Genomic DNA, 27,404 nt, shown 5'->3' with positions numbered 1-27,404 from the left:
GTCACAGGAGGTAGGTGAAGGGCGGCTTCTGGAGGAGCCTCGGCAGAGAAAGCAGTGACAGGGGCCTGTGCGGATGATGGGAGTGATGACCCGCGGACGTCCAGGCGCTGAATACGTGAGTGCCGGCAGAAGGTCCTAAATGTGTACCCCAAATGTGCACAACTACAACTCCCAGTGTGCCCTAACAGCTAAAGGACTTCAGGACATGCTTGCAGTTGTAGTTTTTCCTAGTTTTTCCAGGCTCTCAGGACATGCTTGCAGTTGTAGTTTTTCCAGGCTCTCAGGACATGCTTGCAGTTGTAGTTTTTCCAGGCTCTCAGGACATGCTTGCAGTTGTAGTTTTTCCAGGTTCTCAGGACATGCTTGCAGTTGTAATTTTTCCTAGTTTTTCCAGGTTCTCGGGACATGCTTGCAGTTGTAGTTTTTCCAGGTTCTCAGGACATGCTTGCAGTTGTAGTTTTTCCAGTCTCAGGACATGCTTGCAGTTGTAGTTTTTCCAGGTTCTCAGGACATGCTTGCAGTTGTAGTTTTTCCAGGTTCTCAGGACATGCTTGCAGTTGTAGTTTTTCCAGGCTCTCAGGACATGCTTGCAGTTGTAGTTTTTCCAGGCTCTCAGGACATTCTTGCAGTTGTAGTTTTTCCAGGCTCTCAGGACATGCTTGCAGTTGTAGTTTTTCCTAGTTTTTCCAGGCTCTCAGGACATGCTTGCAGTTGTAGTTTTTCCAGGCTCTCAGGACATGCTTGCAGTTGTAGTTTTTCCAGGCTCTCAGGACATGCTTGCAGTTGTAGTTTTTCCAGTCTCAGGACATGCTTGCAGTTGTAGTTTTTCCAGGCTCTCAGGACATGCTTGCAGTTGTAGTTTTCCCAGACTCTCAGGACATGCTTGCAGTTGTATTTTTCCAGTCTCAGGACATGCTTGCAGTTGTAGTTTTTCCAGGCTCTCAGGACATGCTTGCAGTTGTAGTTTTTCCAGGCTCTCAGGACATGCTTGCAGTTGTATTTTTCCAGTCTCAGGACATGCTTGCAGTTGTATTTTTCCAGTCTCAGGACATGCTTGCAGTTGTAGTTTTTCCAGGCTCTCAGGACATGCTTGCAGTTGTATTTTTCCAGTCTCAGGACATGCTTGCAGTTGTAGTTTTTCCAGGCTCTCGGGACATGCTTGCAGTTGTAGTTTTCCCAGGTTCTCGGGACATGCTTGCAGTTGTAGTTTTTCCAGGCTCTCAGGACATGCTTGCAGTTGTAGTTTTTCCAGGCTCTCAGGACATGCTTGCAGTTGTAGTTTTTCCAGGCTCTCAGGACATGCTTGCAGTTGTAGTTTTTCCAGTCTCAGGACATGCTTGCAGTTGTAGTATTTCCAGGTTCTCGGGACATGCTTGCAGTTGTAGTTTTTCCAGGCTCTCGGGACATGCTTGCAGTTGTAGTTTTTCCAGGTTCTCGGGACATGCTTGCAGTTGTAGTTTTTCCAGGCTCTCAGGACATGCTTGCAGTTGTAGTTTTTCCAGGTTCTCGGGACATGCTTGCAGTTGTAGTTTTTCCAGGCTCTCGGGACATGCTTGCAGTTGTAGTTTTTCCAGGCTCTCGGGACATGCTTGCAGTTGTAGTTTTTCCAGGCTCTCAGGACATGCTTGCAGTTGTAGTTTTTCCAGGCTCTCAGGACATGCTTGCAGTTGTATTTTTCCAGGCTCTCAGGACATGCTTGCAGTTGTAGTTTTTCCAGTCTCAGGACATGCTTGCAGTTGTAGTTTTTCCAGGTTCTCAGGACATGCTTGCAGTTGTAGTTTTTCCAGGCTCTCGGGACATGCTTACAGTTGTAGTTTTCCCAGGTTCTCGGGACATGCTTGCAGTTGTAGTTTTTCCAGTCTCAGGACATGCTTGCAGTTGTAGTTTTTCCAGTCTCAGGACATGCTTGCAGTTGTAGTATTTCCTGGCTCTCAGGACATGCTTGCAGTTGTAGTTTTTCCAGGCTCTCAGGACATGCTTGCAGTTGTAGTTTTTCCAGGCTTTCAGGACATGCTTGCAGTTGTAGTTTTTCCAGGCTTTCAGGACATGCTTGCAGTTGTAGTATTTCCTGGCTCTCAGGACATGCTTGCAGTTGTAGTATTTCCTGGCTCTCAGGACATGCTTGCAGTTGTAGTTTTGTAACCTCTGTACAGGTTGTTATGACAGTTGTCTGTGTACAGCTGCAGTTCCTGCTCAGTGTATCAGCGCAGTCCTCTTGATGCCTTTATTTCCTAGAACCTCACATGACCTCCACTTTATCACTCAAAGGCATCCGGACTGTTGACTTCTAGGTTGTAAATGTACAGTCAGCGATCTGCAGAGTGCAGGTAGGAATGTCTTCCCACAATTCCCTGAGCTCCTGGGCTGCAGTGTAAGGGTGCGTTCACACGCGCTGATTTTTTTGCCGGTTTTCCGCTGCGTATTTGAAAGTGGGCGGGCTCTTCTCAACTGTCCGCAGCAGATTTTCTGCGGTGGAATTTACGCTCGTAAAATCCGCAAGCCCCATTGAAGTCAGTAAGGACTGCGGCGGATTTTCCGCAGCGTAAATTCCACCGCGGAAAATCTGCTGTGAACAGCCGAGAAGAGCCCGCCCACTTTCAAATACGCAGCGGAAACCCCCCCCAAAAAATCCGCTTGTGTGAACGTACCCTAAAGCATGGGGGACTGAGCCACAGCCTGAGCTCTGCGGAGTCTGGAAAAATATTCCAGACCACCTCACATTCCTATAGACCAGAGTTTCCCAACCAGGGTGCCTCCAGCTGTTGCAAAACTACAACTCCCAGCATGCCCGGACAGCCAACGGCTGTCCGGGCATGCTGGGAGTTGTAGTTTTGCAACAGCTATGAACAGATATCTTTTTGAGCTGGACTGATACTCCTCCTTGTGCACCATTTTAGGATCTCTGCTTGCAGTCAGTGAATGGGGACTTTGCTAAGTGACCTAATGATCATCACAGCTGAGGGTTTGTTGCACTTCAATCTAGTCTGAACCATCCGCTAGATCCCTGTTTGCTGCCAGTAAATCGGAACACTGGTGTCATTTTTGTTATCACAGCTGTGGGTTTGTTGCACTTGTATCGGGTCAAACCTGCGGCCCTTAGGCTGTTGGGAAAACTACAACTCTTGGCATGCTGGGGGTTGTAGTTTTGCAGAAGCGGGGGGGGGGGTGTACAGGGTGGACACCCTAGTATACAGGTAAACCTCTAGATCACTACTTAAATGGGCACTCTCATTAAAACAAATTTTTGCTATTGCACATCTTATGGTAAATAAAAAAATATTTCTAATATACTTTTTTGTTTAAAAAAAAGAAATTAGTGTCTTTTTATGTTTTATTTGTGCTTTAAAGGGGTATTGGAAGGATTAAGATTTTTAAATAGAATTCATTTACAGATCTGTTTTACTTTCCGGAGTACCCCTTTAAGTTATTCCCGATACTCGCAGATGACAGGTGCTGGAGAATTACTTGTCACCTGGTGGCGGTCCTTACTAATTAAAGAGATACTCCGGTGGAAAACTATTTTTTATTTTTTTTTGGTGCCACAAAGTTAAACAGATTTGCAAATTACTTCTATTTAAAAATCTAAATCCTTCTAGTACTTATCAGCTTCTATTTGCTCCACAGGAAGTTCTTTTCTTTTTGAATTTCCTTTCTGTCTGACCACAGTGCTCTCTGCTGACACCTCTGGACAGTTCCTAAAATGAACAGAGGTGTCAGCAGAGAGCACTGTGGTCAGACAGAAAGGAAATTCAAAAAAAAAAAGAAAACTTCCTGTGGAGCAAATAGAAGCTGATAAGTACTAGAAGGATTAAGAAGTAATTTTCTAATCTGTTTAACTTTGTGGCACCAGTTGATTTTAAAAAAGGGTACCCCTTTAAAAAAAAAAAGCTGCCACTAGGTGTCTCCCTACTTGTCCAGAGTAGTAAGTAAATAATGTCCCTGTCCCAGATAGATATGTGCCCCCAGTTGATAGGGTGGGCTCCCCCAGTAGTCAGACAAAGCCCCATATGGACATGCCCTCCATTAGATAGAGCTCCCCTATATGAATACAGGCCCCCATATAGATATGACCCCCATCAGGTGGAGCTCCCCTATATGAACACAGGCCCCCATATAGATATGACCTCCATCAGGTGGAGCTCCCCTATATGAACACAGGCCCCCATATAGATATGACCCCCATCAGGTGGAGCTCCCCTATATGAACACAGCCCCCATATAGATATGACCCCCATCAGGTGGAGCTCCCCAGTAGGAACACAGGCCCCCATATAGATATGACCCCCCATCAGGTGGAGCTCCCCTATATGAATACAGGCCCCCATATAGATATGACCCCCATCAGGTGGAGCTCCCCAGTAGGAACACAGGCCCCCATATAGATATGACCCCCATCAGGTAGGGCTCCCCAGTAGGAACACAGCCCCCATATAGATATGACCCCCATCAGGTAGGGCTCCCCAGTAGGAACACAGCCCCCATATAGATATGACCCCCATCAGGTAGGGCTCCCCAGTAGGAACACAGGCCCCCATATAGATATGACCCCCCATCAGGTGGAGCTCCCCAGTAGGAACACAGCCCCCATATAGATATGACCCCCATCAGGTGGAGCTCCCCAGTAGGAACACAGCCCCCATATAGATATGACCCCCATCAGGTAGGGCTCCCCAGTAGGAACACAGCCCCCATATAGATATGACCCCCATCAGGTAGGGCTCCCCAGTAGGAACACAGCCCCCATATAGATATGACCCCCATCAGGTAGGGCTCCCCAGTAGGAACACAGGCCCCCATATAGATATGACCCCCCATCAGGTGGAGCTCCCCAGTAGGAACACAGCCCCCATATAGATATGACCCCCATCAGGTGGAGCTCCCCAGTAGGAACACAGCCCCCATATAGATATGACCCCCATCACTAATGGTGGTAATATCTATCTGGGGGCCTTTCTACCTACTGTGGAGCCCTAACTGATGATCAGGTAGGGGTTCCCAATAGGTATACAGGCCCCCAGATAGATATTACCCCCGGCAGGTAGGGTTCCTATTTAGACAATTACCCCTCCTATGAAGATAGGTTGGCCCCTGGTGATAAGCAGGTCCTCCCTTATTAGGCAAGTTAAGTTTCACAGCTATTGTACCTATATCTCCCTGCTGCAGCCTATAATGAGTCTTCTTTGCAGGGATGCGCGTGTTAGGTGATGTCATCACTTGCGCCGCGCAGGACGTCGGCGGCCTGCGCTGTGGATGCCCTGACGTCACCAATCGCGCGCAGACCTCCAGGAAGGCTCGTTATAGGCTGCAGCAGGGAGATATAGGTACAGTAGCTGTGTGTGCCGACATCTGGGAAGTCTTCCGGCATTTAGCGCTGCTTTGCCCGAAGTAAGGCTAAATGCCTGAAGAAATCGCCTGCCCGGCGCCCGGAACTGCATGTGTTGGGCATCGGGCGATACAAATTCCACATCCCTGCTTATCCAATCACAGCTCATCTCACACTGAACTGCTCTAGGCTGTGTGTAGCAGAGTGAGGGAGGAAGTTCTCCCCTGTATGGCTTCAGATGATGTCACGTCTGCTGGGGAACGCCCCTTCCCAGTCTGTGAATCTGACTGAGACTGAGCAGAAAATACAGAGCAATATAAAGGTAAAAAATAAATAAATAAAAAAATAAATAAAGGCAGGGGGTGGTTTATCACGATAGGGGCAGTGACCTGGGAGGATTATAACATTTAACAAGATCATGAGAGGTCACGACTCCGCCCCTGTGTGACATCACGCCCCCGTCCCCTCAATGCAAGTCTATGGGAGGGGGCGTGACGGCCGTCACGCCCCCTCCCATAGACTTGCATTGAGGGGACGGGGCGTGACGTCACACGGGGGCGGAGTCGTGATGTCACACGGGGGCGGAGTCGTGACGTCACAGACTTCCGTTCCGGTGGTCGGGATCCAGACCCTCCAGCGCTTCCGGAGCAGAAACAGGTGGATGCCGCATGCTATATTGCGGGGGTCCCCAGCGGCGGGATCCCCGCGATCAGACATCTTATCCCCTATCCTTTGGAAGATGTCTAGGGGTGGAGTACCCCTTTAAGGCTAGAACTGCATCTTGACATCATTCTCATCATGGCTGAGGGTTTGTTACAGTTGTATCCAGTCTACTAAACACACAAGCAGCACAAATTTCTCTTAGGTGCGTAAAATTTTGTTACAATGTATCAGTGCAGGTGAAATTCGCAGAATTCTGTATTGTTCATGGAGTGGGGGTGGCAGGAATTGTAGGCGTTCTCTGCGGTTGCGCCCAGGAATTTGGGTATCCCCCGATGCCCAGCTGTTGTTATTTGCATCCATAGCGGCGGGGTTCATCGGATGGGTTTTATGGGGGTGACCCGCTGTCAGGGCTGTAATTTCGGAGCCGCTCCCATTCTATAAATGTATAAAACACCTCACAAATGTCACCGGAGCGTTCATGGAAGTGTTTCACGAGCCTAATAAACATTGTCACCACCCTCCTGTCTCTGTATACGTTATACGGGAGAGGAGCGCAATGTTTACCGCCTCTTGTAAACCTGCTGGGGCGGAACCGTCTAGAACTAAAGGGGGACTCCGAGTTAAAATGACTTGTACCCTATGCACAGGTATAAGGGGTTAAGTGTCGGATTGCAGGGGGTTTCCAGAACGGCATCTTTTTTGCATGTGCGCACGCAGGGGCCGCTACGCTATTCATTGTCTTTGGAGCTGCCGTAGAGACCCGAGCACCAGCCCCCCCCCCCGGTTCTGGAGATGGCGCGAGGTCTGACCACTGTGGAATAGTAACTTTAATTTGGAATACCCCTTCTTCAACGTTCTAACAGACTTAATATTTCAATTCTTCAGCGTTTTTAAGATCTCTGCTAGTTGTCAGTGACTGGGAACACTCTGCACGCTGGGTTATCAAGGATTAGATTACCATAGCTTTTTTCCAGAAACAGCGCCACTTTTGTCCTTAGGTTGTGTGTGTTATTGCAGCTCAGATCCATTAAAGTGAAACGAGCAGAGTCAACATGTTTTTCCCATGTCGTGCTGGGATCATCAGGGGATTAAAACTGCTTTATCATCTTGGCTGGGGGTAGGTGTAAGTGGGTCTGTTAGAAGCCTGGTTATTAGTACCAACATTTTTTTTTTTCATGGTCTCTAATTCCTGGTCATCTGTGTATCTTGCGCCTTGATTCTCAGTTGCTTCTGTTGGCTTTTTTACCTAAATTTTAGTCCCCCCCTGAAGATCCCTACACCACCCAGGGGAAATGTGTTGGGACAATCTAGATTACCAGTTTAGAGGCTATGAACAAAAATAGTTGGTAATGATAACCAGGTTCTAAACAGAGCCACTTATTGCTACCCTGAGCCAAGACTATGGAGCAGTTTTAGTCCCCTGATGATCGCAGCACCACCCAGGGGAAACATGTTGGGATGTTCCAGATGACAAGGAATCAGAGGCCCTGAAAAATGTATTGGTAATAATAACCAAGCTCAGTACAGAGCCACTTACTGCTACCTCGAGACAAAACGATGTCCCCTGAATATTCTGGCAGTACCGAGGGAAATATGTTGGGACATTCCAGGTGACCAGGTATTAGAGGCCATGCAAAAAATTATTGGTAATAATATCCAGGCTTTTAACAGAGCCACTTATTGCTACCCCGAGCCAAGATGATGGAGCAGTTTTAATCCCCTGATGATCGCAGCACCACCCAGGGGAAATATGTTGGGATTTTCCAGATGACACGTACTCAGAGGCCATGAAAAAAATGTATTGGTAATAATAACCAGGCTCAGTACAGAGCCACTTACTGCTACCTCGAGCCAAAATGATGTCCCCTGATGATCCTGTCATTACCCGGGTTGGGAAATGCGTTGGGACATTTTGTTTTGTACATGATTTTGTTTATCCTACTTGTACCTTGTACTGGTTTTATTACCCAATATTTTGAGTGCCACAATTTGGGTGTTTCTTTTTACCGATAGAGTCCTGTATGTTTTGGGTATTAAGGCTATTTTTTGAGTCCTATCGGTCTGTGGGAAAGCTGGGTAACGGTCAGTATGGCATCTGCAGCTTTATGTCCGGATGATGACGTTACATGGAAAAATGCTAAGTGTGAACACGTCCTTATTTTAGCCATACTGGTTCTTATTACCTTGATGTGTACCTGTATATTATAGAGGGTTTGCCATGTTTCAGTACCTCTGCTTGCTGAGAATAGAAACTTTAGTGTACTTTATTGCGGTGACCTAGTTGTTTTTTCTTTTTTATATCTGATGAGTTGTTACAATTGTATCCAGTCCAGACATTCCCCTTGGAGCCAAATGCATCAGGATTAACCATCCGCTCTCCCGTACTGATGGTTTGTTACAGTGTATCAGCCTGTAGTTTAAAATATCTATCTAGTATGGATGCAGTTGTAAGAAAGTCAGCCTGCGGGGCAGTGTTTCCCAACCAGTGTACCTCCAGCTGTTGCAAAACTACAATTCCCAGCATGCCCTGACAGCCTTCGGCTGTCCGGGCATGCTGGGAGTTGTAGTTTTGCAACAGCTGGAGGTGCCCTGGTTAGCAAACACTGCCCTAAACAATCACTAGTGTAATGAGTGTCTAGGCATGCTGGGAGTTGTAGTTTTGCAACAGCTGGAGACGCCCTGGTTAGCAAACACTGCCCTAAACAATCACTAATGTAATGGGTGTCTAGGCATGCTGGGAGTTGTAGTTTTGCAACAGCTGGAGGCACCCTGGTTAGCAAACACTGCCCTATGCAATCACTAGTGTAATGGGTGTCTAGGCATGCTGGGAGTGGTAGTTTTTGCAACAGCTGGAGGCGCACTGGTTAGCAAACAATGCCCTAAGCAATCACTAGTGTAATGGGTGTCTAGGCATGCTAGGAGTTGTAGTTTTGCAACAGCTGCAGACACACGGGGGGGGGGGGGGGGGGAGATATATCAAAACCTGTGCAGAGGAAATGTCCAGTTGCCCATAGCGACCAATCAGATCTCTACTTTCATTTTTCAGAGGTCTTTTCAGAAATGAAAGAAGAAATCTGATTGGTTGCTATGGGCAACTGGGCAACTTTGATCAATCTCCCCACTGCTCTACAAACATGTCAGGTTTTTTTTTTTTTTTTTATAATATTTTTTTTTAAAGTGACAGCGCCCATTTAAGATTGGATGAACCAGACTTGTGAGATGATCTGCAGTGTTCTCAGGAATGTAATGTCGCTATGCTGCGGCCGCCATTGTGTTCCGATTTGGTGGCTGAGCCTGATACCCACATGCAGCCAGCATAGCCTCCAGGGTTAGGTAACACGAGGCGCAGGCTTAGGAGCCGATACAAAGGGTGCCTGGTATCAGAGACCTCTGCAGATAGGTGTCCCTGCCGCCTAATGGGAAAGCGGGGTGAGTGCTTTATCTGATGGGGCACGTTAAAGAGGCTTATAAGAGGGGTACTCCGCTGGCAAACTTTTTTTATTTCTTTTTTTAATCAACTGGTACCAGAAAGTTAAACAGATTTGTAAATTACTTCTATTAAAAAATCTTAATCCTTCCAGTACTTATTAGCTACTGAATACTACAGAGGAAATTCTTTTCTTTTTGGAACACAGAGCTCTCTGCTTACCTCACGAGCACAGTGCTCTCTGCTGACATCTCTGTCCATTTTAGGAACTGTCCTGAGTAGGAGAAAATCCTCATAGAAAACATATGCTGCTCTGGACAGTTCCTAAAATGGACAGAGATGCCAGCAGAGAGCACTGTGCTCGTGATGTCAGCAGAGAGCTCTGTGTTCCAAAAAGAAAATAATTTCCTCTGTAGTATTCAGCAGCTAATAACTGTAACTGAGCTGCAATACCACACACAAACTGAGAACAAGAGTGGCGCTGTTTCGGATTTTCGCTCATACCTGGCCCCGCACTATTTTCAAGTCAAGTACAGTCAGGATGGGGGGAGATTTATCAAAACCTGTGCAGAGGAAAAGTTGACCAGTTGCCCATAGCAACCAATCAGATCGCTTCTTTCATTTTTAACAAGGCCTCTGCAAAATGAAAGCAGCAATCTGATTGGTTGCTATGGGCAATTGGGCATCTTTTCCTCTGGACAGGTTCTGATAAATCTCCCCCAATGGGTTTTGCAGCTTCTGGCTAAAAATGGTTCCATCCATGAGCCAATTCTTACAATGGACCGTTACCGCATTAGGCGGCATTCACATTTCGTTTTTGCAATACGGCTCCCGTATCCGGTTTCAGTGAAAAAAACTTATGGAACCGTATTGCAAACCGTATGTATAGACATTTCATAGAAAACCATATGCCAACCGTAGCATCCGGTTGTGTACATTTTGCTTCATTTACGGTTTTATCCGTTTTTTTCCCGTACACAAAGCTGTAGTCTACTATGATTTTATGTCCGGGTGAAAAACCGGATACAACCCGTATACGTTTTTTTAAATGGTGGTCTATGGGAACCGTACAGAACCGTATGTGCGTACAGTTCCATCCGGTTTGCACAATACGGTTTTGCAGTTTGCACATGCGCAGTGCACGCCGAAAGTTCTTCCCACAAATAGAACAAGAAGAACTTTATTTAATTAAGGACAAACATAAAACCGTATCTGTTTTCTTTTTCAAAAAACCTATTAAACCGTATGCAACCAGACATCAGTTTTCAAACCATATACGGTTTAAAACCTTACAGAGGTATATACGGTTGTATACGGTTCGGTCCGGTTTTGAGACATATACGTTTTTTCACAAAAAAAAACCTGATACAGGAACCGTATTGCAAAAACGAGATGTGAATGCAGCCTTAGGATAGTTTGTGGTGTGTACTGGAGTCGGTAAGTATTAAAAAAAAAACAAAAAAAACTATACTTACCTCCCTTGATCCTTTAGTATTGCGCACCATGTCTCTGCCGTGCTCCACCTCCTGGTGCTGTGGTCAATAATTTTGTCATATTGCTGCTGAGGCGGGAAACCCCTGCGGCCATTGATCAGCTGATGTGACGTACGGACCCCCAGCACTAGGAAATGAAATGTGGCGGAGACTGGCTTGTGTTAAAAGTGCAAGGGAGGAAAGTACAATTTTATTTTATTTTTTGCTGGAGTACCTCTTTAAAGAGGTACTCCACTGCTAGACACCTTATCCCTTATCCAGAGAATAGGGGATAAGATGTCTGATCGTGGGGGTTTTAACAAACGCCGGGTTCCTGTGCCAGTGGTCGTGACGTCACGGCCACACCCCATGTAACGTCACGGTCACGCCCCCTCATGGCGTCACACCCCCTCCATTCATTTCTATAGGAGGGGACACGTCGGCCGACACGCCCCCACCTATAGACATGAATGGAGGGGCGTGGCATGAGGTCACGAGGGGGGGGGGGGTAGCCGTGACATCACAATCATGGCCCCCGGCTCTGAGCAATCCGAAAAAATGTTGAGAACACTGGAGCACCGGAGTACCCCTTTAAGTTTACCTCACAGACAATAGTACACGTTGCAAATAATTAGTAGTAGTAGTATTATTTATTGATTTTTATTTATTATTTTTTTTCCACACTCTGAGACCCCAGCGCTGCGGAGAGCTCACAAAGGTAGGGGCAGAATGACAGATCCCGGGGGTCCCCAGTGGCGGGACCCCCGCTATCATACATCGTATCCCCTATCCTTTGGATAAGATGTATTAGGGCCGGAGTACCCCTTTAATCTCAGTTTGGCCCAGAACGTTGGTGGGGGTCTGTGTGATGTCTGGCCATGTCGAGGAGCCGCGGTGCCGCGTTTTAAGTAAACTGTTTACATTCGGCGCACCCATCACTTATCCCTTATATAGTCATTTGGTCCTGGGCCCGGACCCCCAAGTTGAGTGATGGAACTGAGGTGTGCAGCCTCCCTACTCCACGCCAACAGGTGAAGGGTCGGACCCCGTGTGTTCCCAAGATGTAGGGGGCGACCGCGATGTTTCCCAGCACCAGGCCTGGGCGGCGGCTGCTCAGGATCACCGTGGCAGATCTTCCTGTAACGTATACACCGAATCCCCAGGACTTCCCGCTGGCCTTTCTCTCGCTGTCACCAGCTGGCCCGTGTTAAGGTGATTCTGTCACCTCTGATCCAGAGCAGGCGCTGATCCTGAGCAGAAGCCGCCACCTCCCTGCGCACTCTCTTATTAATACTATCCTTCCCAATGTCTGGTTGTCACTCTGCTTTCCCAGGATGCTGAATGGCACAACTGTCCAAACTGTGGGTGTCCAGCATTTGCACAAACTACAACTCCCAGCATGCCCGGACAGCCAACGGCTGTCCGGGCATGCTGGGAGTTGTAGTTTTGCAACCGCTGTATGTCCACAATTTGGAGACCTATTGATTGGTTGTAATGCGACAGATAGGACTTTGCCGGCTTTTTTCAAGTCATTCACTTTATTCGCGGTCTATCGGTAACTGACTGATCCTATAATTCGATTTTCCCTTTTGTGTTTTACAGGCCAAACCTATATACGGAGGATGGCTTCTGCTCGCGCCAGAGGGCACCGATTTCGACAATCCAATGCACAGATCCCGGGTAAGAGAGAAGAACCTGATCTAAACCTTTAAAGGGGTTATCCAGCAAAAAACTTATATATGTAGATCAACTGGCTCCAGAAAGTTAAACAGATTTGTAAATGACTTCTATTAAAAAATCTTAATCCTTTCAGTACTTATGAGCTGCTGAAGTTGAGTTGTTCTTTTCTGTCTAAGTGCTCTCTGATGACACCTGTCTCGGGAACTGTCCAGAGTAGAAGCAAATCCCCATAGCAAACCTCTTCTACTCTGTGCAGTTCCCGAGACAGACAGAGATGTCAGCAGAGAGCACTGTTGCCAGACAGAAAAGAACAACTCAACTTCAGCAGCTGATAATTATTGGAAGGATTAAGATTTCTTAATAGAAGTAATTTCAAAATGTGTTTAACTTTCTGGAGCCAGTTGATATAAAAAAAAATTTAATTTTTTTCCCTGGAATACCCTTTAATGGCTGCTCTAGAATTCAACCTGTGATCTGCTCAGCTCCGATGACTCGGCTGCATGTGCCTGCTTGCTCTTTTTATTTTTAAAAAAACCTAATTGGAAATCTTAGATGTCGCCTTAGAAAAGCTTGTGTTTCCTGCTTAGTGTCCCTCTTGTTGTTGCACAATTACAACTCCCAGCATGCTTCTCTTGCTGGGAGTTGTAGTTTTGCAACAGCTGGAGGCACACCAGTGTTGTTGAAAATGTTTTTTTTTTTTTACTTAGAACCTCTAGCGACTATATCCAATAAGCACACTTTATTGACCCATTTACGCTACAGAGTTTCCGGCCAGAGATATTCTGGGCAGAGATTCTGCCTCCAATCCATCAGGGTTAGGACTACGCAGAAATGCTCCGTCACCATGGATGGCAATGCATTTCTGAACAGATTCTAGCGCGACTGCATGTGCTGCATGCACTGTTTATGGGAGTGCTGGAGATACACGAGAGCTGTACTCGTGTATCTCAGGCTGTCAGGCCACTCCATGTACAGGGAGAGACTGGGTCCTGTTCTGGAGATCGCAGTCGGACCCCCCCACAATCAGACATCTATCCTCTACTATACTAAAGTTAAGGGATAAGTTTTAAAGAGGTATTCCAACATAGAGTAAATATGTGCTGCAGAAGCATGGCATTGTTTACCTCTCTGCCCCAGTTCTGAAACCCCCCAAAAATGACTTCCTGGTTGAGCAGTTGCTCATTACTATTCCCAGAATGCATTGCTTTCTCTTAGCTCTTCATTACAGCCCTCCCACCCTGCTTACTCCCGTACCTCAACACTCCTTTTCCCTGCCTACAGCTGTTAGATCTCCCGTTACAGCAGACTATGGCACAATCGGTATGGTTGCAGCACCTGGGATTCATCCACTGTCTGCTCCTCTGCCTGTGGCATTGTTCAGCACAAGGCAGCATATTGTAAACACATTTTATTCTTTCCTAAATGTCCCAATAAACAAAAACACACACACACAGATATAGGCTTGTCAGAATCGGGGTGGTGCTAGAGCTCAGGGACAAGATCCAGCCATGCCTCTTGACACAGCAGGGGATGATGTGTTGTCCCAGGAGTGAGGAAGAAAGCAGGGAGCTGCTGAAACAACACCACACTGACAATGAGAGAACTACACAACTTCCTGGCAGAAAAGAGGGAGGAACCAACAAGCTGCTGAAACAAAACCACACTGATAATGATAGGAACATACAACTTCCTATCAGGAGAGAGAGAGAGGAGCCAGGGAGCTGCTCAGACAACACCACACTGTCAGTTAGAGGACTACACAACTTCCTGTCAGGGTAGATCATGCAAACACATGCTGAATTTAGTTACATTTTTGATAACAATATGTCAGCATGTTATATATTGTGGGGTCTTATTTACATACAATTTTCAATTTACAATACCGGAATACCCCTTTAATGGTGGTTGATTCATACCAAACACATGTTAAACTCAAAGGTGTCTTGGCAATGCGCTGAGATGGCAGCAGTCGCACCATGACGTTCCCTGTCTCAGACGGCTTTACTCATAAGATTTTTTTTACAGACCGGAGATCAAGTACATTATGTCTGACCTTCCAGTTGGGGCGGATTGGTCTTGTGTGAGAACGTTGCGCTCCCACATCTGCTACCAATTGTGTAAGGGTTAATTCCTTCCCCGCTTTTCCCTTCGGAGACGTCAGTCGGAGAAGTTATCCCATCGCGCTCGGTGTTTTTTTCTGTCTCTGACCTCATCGCTTAATAACAGATTAAATAGAGAAGCTTAAAGGGGTACTCCCCTGGAAAACTTTTAATTTTTATATTTTTTTTATCAACTGGTGCCAGAAAGTAAAACAGATTTGTAAATTACAGTGATCACTCAACTTACAATGGCCTCAACATACAATAGTTTCAACATACAATGGTCTTTTCTGGACCATTGTAACTTGAAACCAGACTCAACATACAATGTACAGACAATCCAGAAACATGTCAATCGCTGGAAGATCTGACCAATCAGAATGGACATTCACTGGTAAAACCCTTGTATTACTGAAGTGTATGCACTGACTGGTGTCTGGTAGCGCCCCCTACAGTACAGGGAGGTATTACATGTTCTGTACTATTCTTTACCTGTATTACTGAAGTGTATGCACTGACTGGTGTCTGGTAGCACCACCTACAGTACAGGAAGGTATTGCATGTTCTGTACTCTTTACCTGTATTACTGAAGTGTATGCACTGACTGGTGTCTGGTAGCGCCCCCTACAGTACAGGAAGGTATTACATGTTCTGTACTACTCTTTACCTGTATTACTGAAGTGCATGCACTGACTGGTGTCTGGTAGCGCCCCCTACAGTACAGGGAGGTATTACATGTTCTGTACTACTCTTTACCTGTATTACTGAAGTGTATGCACTGACTGGTGTCTGGCAGCGCCCCCTACAGTACAGGGAGGTATTACATGTTCTGTACTACTCTTTACCTGTATTACTGAAGTGCATGCACTGACTGGTGTCTGGTAGCGCCCCCTACAGTACAGGGAGGTATTACATGTTCTGTACTACTCTTTACCTGTATTACTGAAGTGTATGCACTGACTGGTGTCTGGCAGCGCCCCCTACAGTACAGGGAGGTATTACATGTTCTGTACTACTCTTTACCTGTATTACTGAAGTGTATGCACTGACTGGTGTCTGGTAGCGCCCCCTACAGTACAGGGTGGTATTACATGTTCTGTACTCTTTACCTGTACCAGGGTTAGCTGCTCCTTTGGACACCAGGTGAGGGCGGCTCCATGTTACTTTTTTAGGACACTGTGTACTGTACAGGACCCTGAAGAAGCTCCTGTCCTCTACATAGACCAGCGTTTCTGTACCAGGGTGCCTCCAGCTGTTGCAAAACTACAACTTCCAGCATGCCGGAAACACTGACATAGACAGTGATTACAGCTCCCAGCAGATCTTTCTTACTTTTATATATAAGGATTTGCATTATCTATATTAGTTATCTACTTATTTTTCTTTAATCCTCACATTTTCCTATTTTTGGATGACATTTTGGTGGCTTCAGAACCAGTTACCAGGTTTCCATAGAGTTCTGGTCTCGACATACAATGGTTTCAACATACAATGGTCGTCCTGGAACCGATTAATATTGTAACTTGAGGGACCACTGTACTTCTATTAAAAAAAAATCTTAATCCTTCCAGTACATGGTTAAAGGGGTACTCCACTGAAGAACATTTTTTTTAATCAACTGGTGCCAGAAAGTTAAACAGATTTGTAAATGTCTTCTATTAAAAAAAATCTTAATCCTTCCAGTACTTATCAGCTGCTGTATGCTCCACAGGAAGTTCTTTTCTTTTTTAATTTCCTTTCTATCTGACCACAGTGCTCTCTGCTGACACCTCTGTCCGTGTCAGGAACTGTCCAGAGCAGGAGAGGTTTTCTATGGGGATTTGCTCCTACTCTGGACAGTTCCTAAGATGGACAGAGGTGTCAGCAGAGAGCACTGTGGTCAGACAGAAAGGAAATTCAAAAAGAAAAGAACTTCCTGTGGAGCATACAGAAGCTGATAAGTACTGGAAGAATTAAGATTTTTTTTAATAGAAGTAATTTACAAATCTGTTTAACTTTCTGGCACCAGTTGATTTAAAAATAAATGTTCTCCAGTGGAGTACCCCTTTAACCAATAGACAACGCAATCGTTCGGGGATTAGACGACATAAAACAATTACAGAAGCCTCGGAGAGAGGGGGACGCGAAGTTTCCAAGCCGCTCCGGCATGCCGGGAGTTAAATACTGCGATTTCGGTTTATCTCTCTCATAATCTCCCAACACGTTGTGTGAAGCCTGTGTCATTCCCAAAAATAGCAGCCGGGACTATGAGAGACTTCGCCTTTTGATTTAGGTTTAATAAAAGAAGCGCGGTCCGTAAGTACGGAACAGAATATTCTCATATAAGGTAAAAAAAACGTGCGTCTGGGGGGGGCGGCTATGGGGGGGGGGCGTACTGAGGCCGCACAGTCATCACTATAACCTAACCTGAAGGTTCTCTATTAGAGATGAGCGAACTTACAGTAAATTCGATTCGTCACGAACTTCTCGGCTCGGCAGTTGATGACGTTTCCTGCATAAATTAGTTCAGCTTTCCGGTGCTCCGGTGGACTGGAAAAGGTGGATACAGTCCTAGGAAAGAGTCTCCTAGGACTGTATCCACCTTTTCCAGCCCACGGGAGCACCTGAAAGCTGAACTAATTTATGCAGGAAACGTCATCAACTGCCGAGCCGAGAAGTTCGTGACGAATCGAATTTACTGTAAGTTCGCTCATCTCTATTCTCTATGTATCTAAGAGCTGATTTCAGGCACTTGGGCGCCGGATGTCGTATCTAATGGTGGTGGCCAAATCCAAGTAGTGGTGTGACCGTGTATGGAAGTGGGCCCCAAACTGTGGCCCTCCAGATGTTGCAAAACTACAACTCCCAGCATGCCTGGACAGCCGTTGGCTGTCCAGGCATGCTGGGAGTTGTAGTTTTGCAACATCTGGAGGGCCACGGTTTGGGGACCACTGGTGTATGGCCCCGATCGGCCAAAAGAGTTTTTTTTTCAGAACTAGAAAAAAGAAAATTCCCCCAAAAAACAGCACCACTCTTGTCCTCAGGCTGTGTGCGGTATTACAACTTGTCTCCATTCACTTCAATGGAAGTGAGCTACGATACCGCACACAACCTGAGGACAAGAGTGGCGCTGTTTCTGTAAGGAAGCAGCCACATTTATCTAATCCTGGATACCCCATTGTTAATAAACTTTACTCTACTTTAGCCAACGGCTGTCCGGGCATGCTGGGAGTTGTAGTTTTACAACAGCTGGAGGCATCCTGGTTGGGAAACACTGGCATAACCATAGTTCTTTAATTCCACACTATATTAAGATCTCTGCTTGCTGTCAGTGATTATGAACATAATTTTTTTATTTTATTTACATCCAAGCCTGTCCAGATCTAATTTGTCTTTGCAATTGTATCTAAGCTAGAAAACCCATTTATGGTTCACATGGCGAATGGTGTATAACTACGCAAAGTCCATTCATATTAATTAACAATATATTTTTATAATTCGGACATTTCCGCACGCGGTGATACCATATATGTTTATTTTTATTTTTATTTACACTGTTTTTTTTGTTTTTAATGGGAAAAGGGGGGTTATTCAAACTTTTTATAGGGAAGGGGTTAAATTATCTTCACTTTTTTTCCCACTATTTTTTTGCAGTGTTATAGCTCCCATAGGGACCTATAACACTGCACACACTGATCATTGTTATCCCATAGGGACCTATAACACTGCACACACTGATCATTGTTATCCCATAGGGACCTATAACACTGCACACACTGATCATTGTTATCCCATAGGGACCTATAACACTGCACACACTGATCATTGTTATCCCATAGGGACCTATAACACTGCACACACTGATCATTGTTATCCCATAGGGACCTATAACACTGCACACACTGATCATTGTTATCCCATAGGGACCTATAACACTGCACACACTGATCATTGTTATCCCATAGGGACCTATAACACTGCACACACTGATCATTGTTATCCCATAGGGACCTATAACACTGCACACTCTGATCATTGTTATCCCATAGGGACCTATAACACTGCACACACTGATCATTGTTATCCCATAGGGACCTATAACACTGCACACACTGATCATTGTTATCCCATAGGGACCTATAACACTGCACTCACTGATCATTGTTATCCCATAGGGACCTATAACACTGCACACTCTGATCATTGTTATCCCATAGGGACCTATAACACTGCACACACTGATCTTCATCATTGATCACTGGTTTCTCATAGGAAATCAGTGATCGATGATTCTGCCGCATGATCTGGATCTCAGGCACTGAGCAGTCATTCGGCGATCGGACAGCGAGGAGGCAGGTAGGGGCCCTCCCGCTGTCCTGTAAGCTGTTCGGGATGCCGCGATTTCGCCGTGGCTATCCCGAACAGCCCGACTGAGCTAACCGGCAGTTTTTACTTTCACTTTTAGCCACGTGGCTCAGCTCTGAGCGCGCGGCTAAAGGGTTAATAGCGCGCGGCGCGCTATTAGCGGCAGGTCTCAGCTTCACTATGACGCCGGGCCCGCCGTGGTATGATGCGGGGTTACCGTGTAACCCTGCGTTATATCACGGGAGCAGGACCAAGGACGTACCTGTACGTCCTTGGTCCTTAAGGGGTTAAGAGTGGCCCTTTTGGCCTTTATTGGACACACACATACACATATATATGTGTGTATATATATATATATATATATATATGTGTATGTGTGTGTGTGTGTGTGTGTATATGTGTATATATATATATATATATGTGTATGTGTGTGTGTGTGTGTGTGTGTGTGTATATGTGTGTGTATATATATATATATATATATATATATATATATATATTTATCTTTATCTTTGTCTGGCTGTGCCATAGACCTATAATGGAGCAGCAAGACAAGCCGTGACTCTTTTAGGTCAGCAATGGGTTACATGGGAGATGGGAAATGACATCACAAGAGGATGAGGTCGCTCCCTTATGATGTCATATCTGCACCATGATCAATATTTAGAGCCATGCATTGCCCCTTGTAGGAAAACAATGGCCTATGTGGGAGATGACATCATAGGTGCAGCCCATTATTGTATACAGCCGTACACTGATCACCAGTGGACTATGTCGTGGAATATGTTTCACGCTGTGGCCTAGTTATGTTGGAGACACTATCCCGCGAAGGCCTCCATTATGTCAGAAGAAGAATAATCCCATAGCACGGCAGCTATATAAGAGATAATATGCCAAGGGGGGTGCCGCTGCCCTATAAGGTCATAGGTGTGCCATGTTGAACCATTCGCTGCCCCTTTAGGCTTTATTAGCATAATGATAAATTATTCTCTTAAAGGGGTACTCTGCCTCTAGACATCTTATCTCCTATCCAAAGGATAGGGAATAAGATGTCTGATCGCGGGGGTCCCGCCGCTAGACATCTCCCTGCTGCACCCAGCGTTTGTTTAGAGCGTTGGGTGCAGTGTCGGAGGCTCGTGACGTCACAGCCACGCCCCCTCAATGCAAGTCTATGGGAGGGTGCGTGACAGCCGTCACGCCCCCTCCCATAGACTTGCATTGAGGGGGCATGGCCGTGACATCACGAGCCTCCACCCTGCATCGCCAGTCATCTGTCACGGAGCAAAGTTGGCTCCATGCACCGATGTCTAGGGTGCCCCAGCCAAGATCGCGAGGGGGTGGTCCCAGCAGCAGGAGCCCCGTGATCAGACAACTTATCCCCTAGATATAAGATGTCTAGAGGCGTAGTACCCCTTTAAAGGGGTACTCCACTGTCCAGCATTTGGAAGTGAATGTTCCAAACACTGTTTTCGTGCTGCGGGGGTCGGCCACATCCCTTGTGACATCATGGTCACGCCCTCTCAATGCAAGTCAATGGGAGACTTAGACTTGCATTAAGGAGGGGTGGCCACGATATCACAATGCTCGTGCTCGACCGTTGCAGCGCTAAAACAGCATTCGGAACATTCACTTCCAAATGCTGTCCAGTGGAGTACCCCTTTAAGGATGTCAGTGTGAAGCTCCTTTAGGAGGATTAAGTGGTTGCGGGGAATATTTAAAATTGTCATCCTCGCCTGGCCAGGGACTATGTATCCATGCTCCTTCTCTGTACAGCACTCCTATATAAGTTGGTATTTTCCATCAGTGAGATGATATTCACCTATAGTGTATAATAGGCTAAGTAGGAGAACATGATCCCCAACCATTCAGAGCCTGTGACCGCCAATATGGGCCATGGACACCTAACAGGTTCCGTACAGGGAATAGCGACAAATGGACTTCAAAGGTGCGGTGGGTCTTTTGCGGCGCTGACTCGGAACAGGCACATCAGGTGAGTATAAAAGGTTTATTAAAATGCAACACGTTTCACCGCACATGGGCAGCTTCATCAGATGCCTGATGAAGCCGCCCATGTGCGGCGAAACGCGTTGCATTTTAACAAACCTTTTATACTCACGTGAAGTGCCTGTTCCGAATCAGCGCCGCAAAAGACCCACCGCACCTTTTGAAGTTCATTTGTCTCTATCTACCTGGTTGGGAGGCTGCAGACCGGGCTCTAACAATCCTTACACGCTGTCCATTGTTGTGTGTGAGCTCACACAACCACCTGGGGTAAGAGGTTTTAAAAAGAATCCTTCTACCAATACCTACCGAGTCGGTTTTACGCTATGGAGCGCTCTCTTTTATATTTTTACCTTACAGGGAATAGTCACATTAGAGTGAGCAAACAAGTAGGAGAAAATGTTGTGTCTTAAAGCGCTGCCCTACCTGGACTAAAACGGGGCTTTATTGTGTCAAAGCATGTCGCATTTCGAGACCTTGCTTATCTCTTCATCAGATCTGATCCAGCTATTAGTCAGTGAACAAGTAGGAGAAAATGCTGCATACAAATAAAGAATGAAGTTTTTCTTGTGGGAAAGGATGACTCGTTTTATGTTGGCGCTGATCTCATCGTCAGATTTAGATATTATGGAGAGAAGACATTGCTCTGGTGACTGTACAGATCCCCCTCCTGTGAAGCTTCTGTTCCTGGGTGACAGATTGCAGGACACTCAGTGTTATGATCTGGAGAGCAATGCTCTGCAGCCTGCGATGTGACCAGGTGATCCTTGCCCCCCTTCCCCCACCGCTCGCCCCGGCTCCCTCCCTCGAGCAGAACAAAATTGAAGCTGAAGTTTATTGGAGCAGAATTTGCCTCCTGGATAATGCTGCCTTAAATGGGCATCAAAAGAGCAGCCAGCGCGGGGCGAGCGCCCAGAGGGGCTCGTGCTTTATCCTGGGTGGTGACACACAAACCCCCAGTGCTTGGAAGAGGGCTTCAGCGGTAGATGTAGGGTTAACCCGTTGGCTCGTACGCTCCTCCGCCTTCCCCCTGAAGGCAAAACGGGGTTATTCTAGGGAAACTGATGACTTTCCAAGAATAATATGGATCAGTCAATTGCATTTACAGTAGGCAGCCTTCTCTCTGCCACAGCTCTGCATTTGTGCAAATCATTATCCAGCCGGTCTTTACACGCAAGGAGACAGAGACCGCCGGCAGCTTGTCGGCAGCGGGGTATGAGGCATGACGTACCTCCTGCTGATCACTAGGCTGGATGTGGCCTTGACAGATCATTTAACCATATAGTCATACATTGCTGCTGTGACTGGCCATGGACACCTAAAAGGTTCCTTACAGGGAATAGTCACATTAGAGTGAGCAAACAAGTAGGAGAAAATGTTGTGTCTTAAAGCACTGCCTTACCGGGACTAAAACAGGGCTTTATTGTGTTAAAAGGATGTCGCGTTTCGAGACCTTCCTTATCTCTTCATCAGATCCGATCCAGATATTAGTCAGTGAACAAGTAGGAGAAAATGCTGCATACAAATAAAGAATGAAGTTTTTCTTGTGGGAAAGGATGGAGTAAAGAAAGGGGGTATCGGCACTAGTAGTAGCCCCTGGCTTTTCACAGCCTATATTTTAAATGGCGACTCGTGTCTCTCATCCCACTCATGAGTTTCCTGGTTGTTGACGTGCAGTAATATTCAGGTGATGTATGGTGCTGCCTCCTGCCAAGTGGGTTCTGCCGATGTGTTATTAACAAATCCAGTGTCTGCTGCTCCCTCAGATCCTCTGCTCAACGTCACGATGACAGCCATGGAGGCAGCTCTATACCACTGCTAAGAGGTATTGGGGCGCCAGGGACTGGTAAAATGTCCTGTTCTCCATCTAAAATTGTGCTCCCCTCTATATGGGAATTGCAGTTTTATAGATGGGTTTATAGACTACAGTGATCCCTCAACTTACAATGGTCTCAACGTACAATAGTTTCAACATACAATGTTTTTTTTCTGGACCATCGTAACTTGAAATCAGACTCAACATACAATGTACAGACATCCCAGATCTTTGAAATGTGTCACAACTGGAGGAACTGACCAATCAGAATGGGCATTTTACTGGTATATCTCCTCTATTACTGAAGTGCCCCCTACAGTACAGGGAGGTATTACATGTTCTGTACTCTTTACCTATATTACTGAAGTGCATGTACTGACTGATGTCTGGTAGCGCCCCCTACAGTACAGGGAGGTATTACATGTTCTGTACTCTTTAACCTGTATTACTGAAATGCATGCACTGACTGGTGTCTGGTAGCGCCCCCTACAGTACAGGGAAGTATTACATGTTCTGTACTACTCTTTACCTGTATTACTGAAGTGAATGCGCTGACTGGTGTCTGGTAGCGCCCCCTACAGTACAGGGAGGTATTACATGTTCTGTACTACTATTTACCTGTATTACTGAAGTGTATGCACTGACTGGTGTCTGGTAGCGCTCCCTACAGTACAGGAAGGAACTACAAGTTCTGTACTACTCCTTACCTGTGCCAGGGTTAGCTGCTCCTCTTGGACTATATAAGGGCGGCTCCATTTGGGACACTGTGTACTGTATGGGACCCTGAAGAAGCCCCTGTCCTCTACATAAACCATTGTTTCCCAACCAGGGTGCCTCCAGCTGTTGCAAAACTACAACTTTCAGCATGCCCAGACAGCCAAAAGCTGTCCGGACATGCTGGAAGTTGTAGTTTTGCAACAGCTGGAGGCTCCCTGCTTGGAAAACACTGACATAGACAGTGATTACAGCTCCCAGCAGATCTTTCTTACTTTTATATGTAAGGATTTGCTTTATCTATATTAGTTATCTACTTATTTTTCTTTAATCCTCACTTTTTCCTATTTTTGGATGACATTTTGGGGCTTCAGAACCAATTACCAGGTTTCCATAGTTATGGTCTCAACATACAATGGATTCAACATACAATGGTCATCCTGGAACCAATTAATATTGTAACTTGAGGGACTACTGTATACTGAATGATCCCTTTTAGACAGGTGATCATGAGGAGCAGCATAAAATCCAGTGATCAATTTTCTGTGGATCAGTTATGGTGTGAAATCCCCGTCACATGGAAAAATCCAGTGATCAGAGTGAGATCTGGTCAATGGGATGTAGACTCGCTGGGACCAGGATCTCACTGCTATCCTTGTGGTGTTTTTACATATAGGGGGAGATTTATCTAAACCTGTCCAGAGGAAAAGTTGCTGAGTTGCCCATAGCAACCAATCAGATCGCTCCTCTGGACAGGTTTTGATATTCAGAGAATGTTATGATCAAGGAAAAACATCCAGCGAGAGAAGATCCTGTGCAAGGAGACAACTTGTTGCTGAAAGATCAGAGAAATATGTCAGGGATAGTTCTCGTAAACAGATGGAGGACAGTCAGAAAACTGCAGCTCAATACGACACTGGTGTCCAACTTATTTCCGAACCCATAACTCACTGCTCCTTTAGCACAGACGGACTATAACAGCAGATGACCAGGTCCGGGGCCATTGTTTCTAAGGGAAGAAACACGGCCTGGTCAGATGGATCCAGATCTCTATAGAGAAACATGTCCTGGTCAGATGGATCCGGATCTCTATAGAGAAACATGGCCTGGTCAGATGGATCCAGATCTCTATAGAGAAACATGGCCTGGTCAGATGGATCCAGATCTCTATAGAGAAACATGGCCTGGTCAGATGGATCCAGATCTCTATAGAGAAACATGGCCTGGTCAGATGGATCCAGATCTCTGTGAAGAAACATGGCCTGGTCAGATGGATGCAGATCTCTATAGAGAAACATGGCCTGGTCAGATGGTTCCAGATCTCTATAGAGAAACATGGCCTGGTCAGATGGATCCAGATCTCTATAGGGAAACATGGCCTGGTCAGATGGATCCAGATCTCTATAGGGAAACATGGCCTGGTCAGATGGATCCAGATCTCTATAGAGAAACATGGCCGGGTCAGATGGATCCAGATCTCTGTGAAGAAACATGGCCTGGTCAGATGGATCCAGATCTCTGTAGAGAAACATGGCCTGGTCAGATGGATCCAGATCTCTATAGAGAAACATGGCCTGGTCAGTTGGATCCAGATCTCTGGAAAGAAAAATGACCTGGTCAGATGGATCCAGATCTCTATAGAGAAACATGGCCTGGTCAGATGGATCCAGATCTCTATAGAGAAACATGGCCTGGTCAGTGGGATCCAGATCTCTATAGAGAAACATGGCCTGGTCAGATGGATCCAGATCTCTATAGAGAAACATGGCCTGGTCAGATGGATCCAGATCTCTATAGAGAAACATGGCCTGGTCAGATGGATCCAGATCTCTATAGAGAAACATGGCCTGGTCAGATGGATCCAGATCTCTGTGAAGAAACATGGCCTGGTCAGATGGATGCAGATCTCTATAGAGAAACATGGCCTGGTCAGATGGATCCAGATCTCTGTAGAGAAACATGGCCTGGTCAGATGGATCCAGATCTCTGTAGATAAACATGTCCTGGTCAGATGGATCCAGATCTCTGTGAAGAAACATGGCCTGGTCAGATGGATCCAGATCTCTATAGAGAAACATGGCCTAGTCAGATGGATCCAGATCTCTATAGAGAAACATGACCCGGTCAGATGGATCCAGATCTCTGTGGAGAAACATGTCCTGGTCAGATGGATCCAGATCTCTATAGAGAAACATGGCCTGGTCAGATGGATGCAGATCTCTATAGAGAAACATGGCCTGGTCAGATGGATCCAGATCTCTGTAGAGAAACATGGCCTGGTCAGATGGATCCAGATCTCTATAGAGAAACATGGCCTGGTCAGATGGATCCAGATCTCTATAGAGAAACATGGCCTGGTCAGATGGATCCAGATCTCTATAGAGAAACATGGCCTGGTCAGATGGATCCAGATCTCTATAGAGAAACATGACCCGGTCAGATGGATCCAGATCTCTGTGGAGAAACATGTCCTGGTCAGATGGATCCAGATCTCTGTAGAGAAACATGGCCTGGTCAGATGGATGCAGATCTCTATAGAGAAACATGGCCTGGTCAGATGGATCCAGATCTCTGTAGAGAAACATGGCCTGGTCAGATGGATCCAGATCTCTATAGAGAAACATGGCCTGGTCAGATGGATCCAGATCTCTATAGAGAAACATGTCCTGGTCAGATGGATCCAGATCTCTATAGAGAAACATGGCCTAGTCAGATGGATCCAGATCTCTATAGAGAAACATGGCCTAGTCAGATGGATCCAGATCTCTATAGAGAAACATGGCCTGGTCAGATGGATCCAGATCTCTATAGAGAAACATGACCTGGTCAGTTGGATCCAGATCTCTATAGAGAAACATGACCTGGTCAGTTGGATCCAGATCTCTGGAAAGAAAAATGACCTGGTCAAGTGGATCTACACTGCTCAAAAAAATAAAGGTAACACTAAGATAACACATCCTAGACCTGAATGAATGAACTAATCGTATGAAATACTTTCCTCTTTACATCGTTGAATGCGCTGACAACAAAATCACACAGAAATGATCAATGGAAATCAAATGTATGAACCCATGGAGGTCTGGATATGGAGTCACACTCAAAATCAAAGTGGAAAACCCCACTACAGGCTGATCCAACTTTATGTAATGTCCTTAAAACAAGTCACAATGAGGCTCAGTAGTGTGTGTGACCTCCACGTGCCCGTATGACCTCCCTACAACGCCTGGGCATGATCCTGATGAGGTGGAGGATGGTCTCCTGAGGGATGTCATCCCAGACCTGGACTAAAGCATCCGCCAACTCCTGGACAGTTTGTGGTGGATGGAGCGAGACGTCCCAGATGTGCTCAATCAGATTCAGGGGAACGGGCGGCCAGTCCATAGCATCAATGCCTTCCTCTTGTAGGAACTGCTGACACACTCCAGCCACATGAGGTCTAGCATTGTCTTGTATTAGGAGGAACCCAGGGCCAACCGCACCAGTATATGGTCTCAGAAGGGGTCTGAGGATCTCATCTCGGTACATGAGCAGTGTAGATCTCCGTGAAGGCACATGGTTTGGTAAGAGGGATCCATATATTTGTCTAGGAACATGGCCAAGTCAGATGGATCCAGATCTCTGCAGCACCATGTGGATACAGGGGCAGAATTTGGCACAAACAGCATACATTTTTGACTCCTTCGTGTCTGGTGTGAACAGTTCAGACTGGTGGATGGGGGGGGGGTATAATGGTACAAAATATATATATTTTTTTGCACAACCTGCCTCCTCTGATACCTGTGTATAGACGTATGTACCGTAGGGCTTATCTAAGCATAGAGACCGAGCAAGCTCATCCCTTCATTGCAGCTGTTTCCTTTATGGC

The 27,404-nt window shown here is 46.1% G+C and overlaps 1 protein-coding gene across 8 annotated transcripts in view; it reads left to right on the top strand.

Annotated features, from left to right (window-relative positions):
• LOC130284520 (myosin phosphatase Rho-interacting protein-like) overlaps window positions 1-27,404 on the top strand; it is a 144,383-nt gene that overhangs the window by 12,300 nt on the left and 104,679 nt on the right. For all 8 annotated transcript variants that reach the window (XM_056534940.1, XM_056534942.1, XM_056534944.1 and 5 more), the window contains exon 2: window positions 12,488-12,565. In XM_056534940.1, the coding sequence (XP_056390915.1) occupies window positions 12,488-12,565 (78 nt within the window). The remainder of the gene's footprint in view (window positions 1-12,487; window positions 12,566-27,404) is intronic.

Source organism: Hyla sarda, chromosome 8 (genome assembly GCF_029499605.1).
Source record: "Hyla sarda isolate aHylSar1 chromosome 8, aHylSar1.hap1, whole genome shotgun sequence".
NCBI lineage: Eukaryota > Metazoa > Chordata > Amphibia > Anura > Hylidae > Hyla > Hyla sarda.
This window is presented reverse-complemented; position numbering and strand designations above follow the sequence as displayed.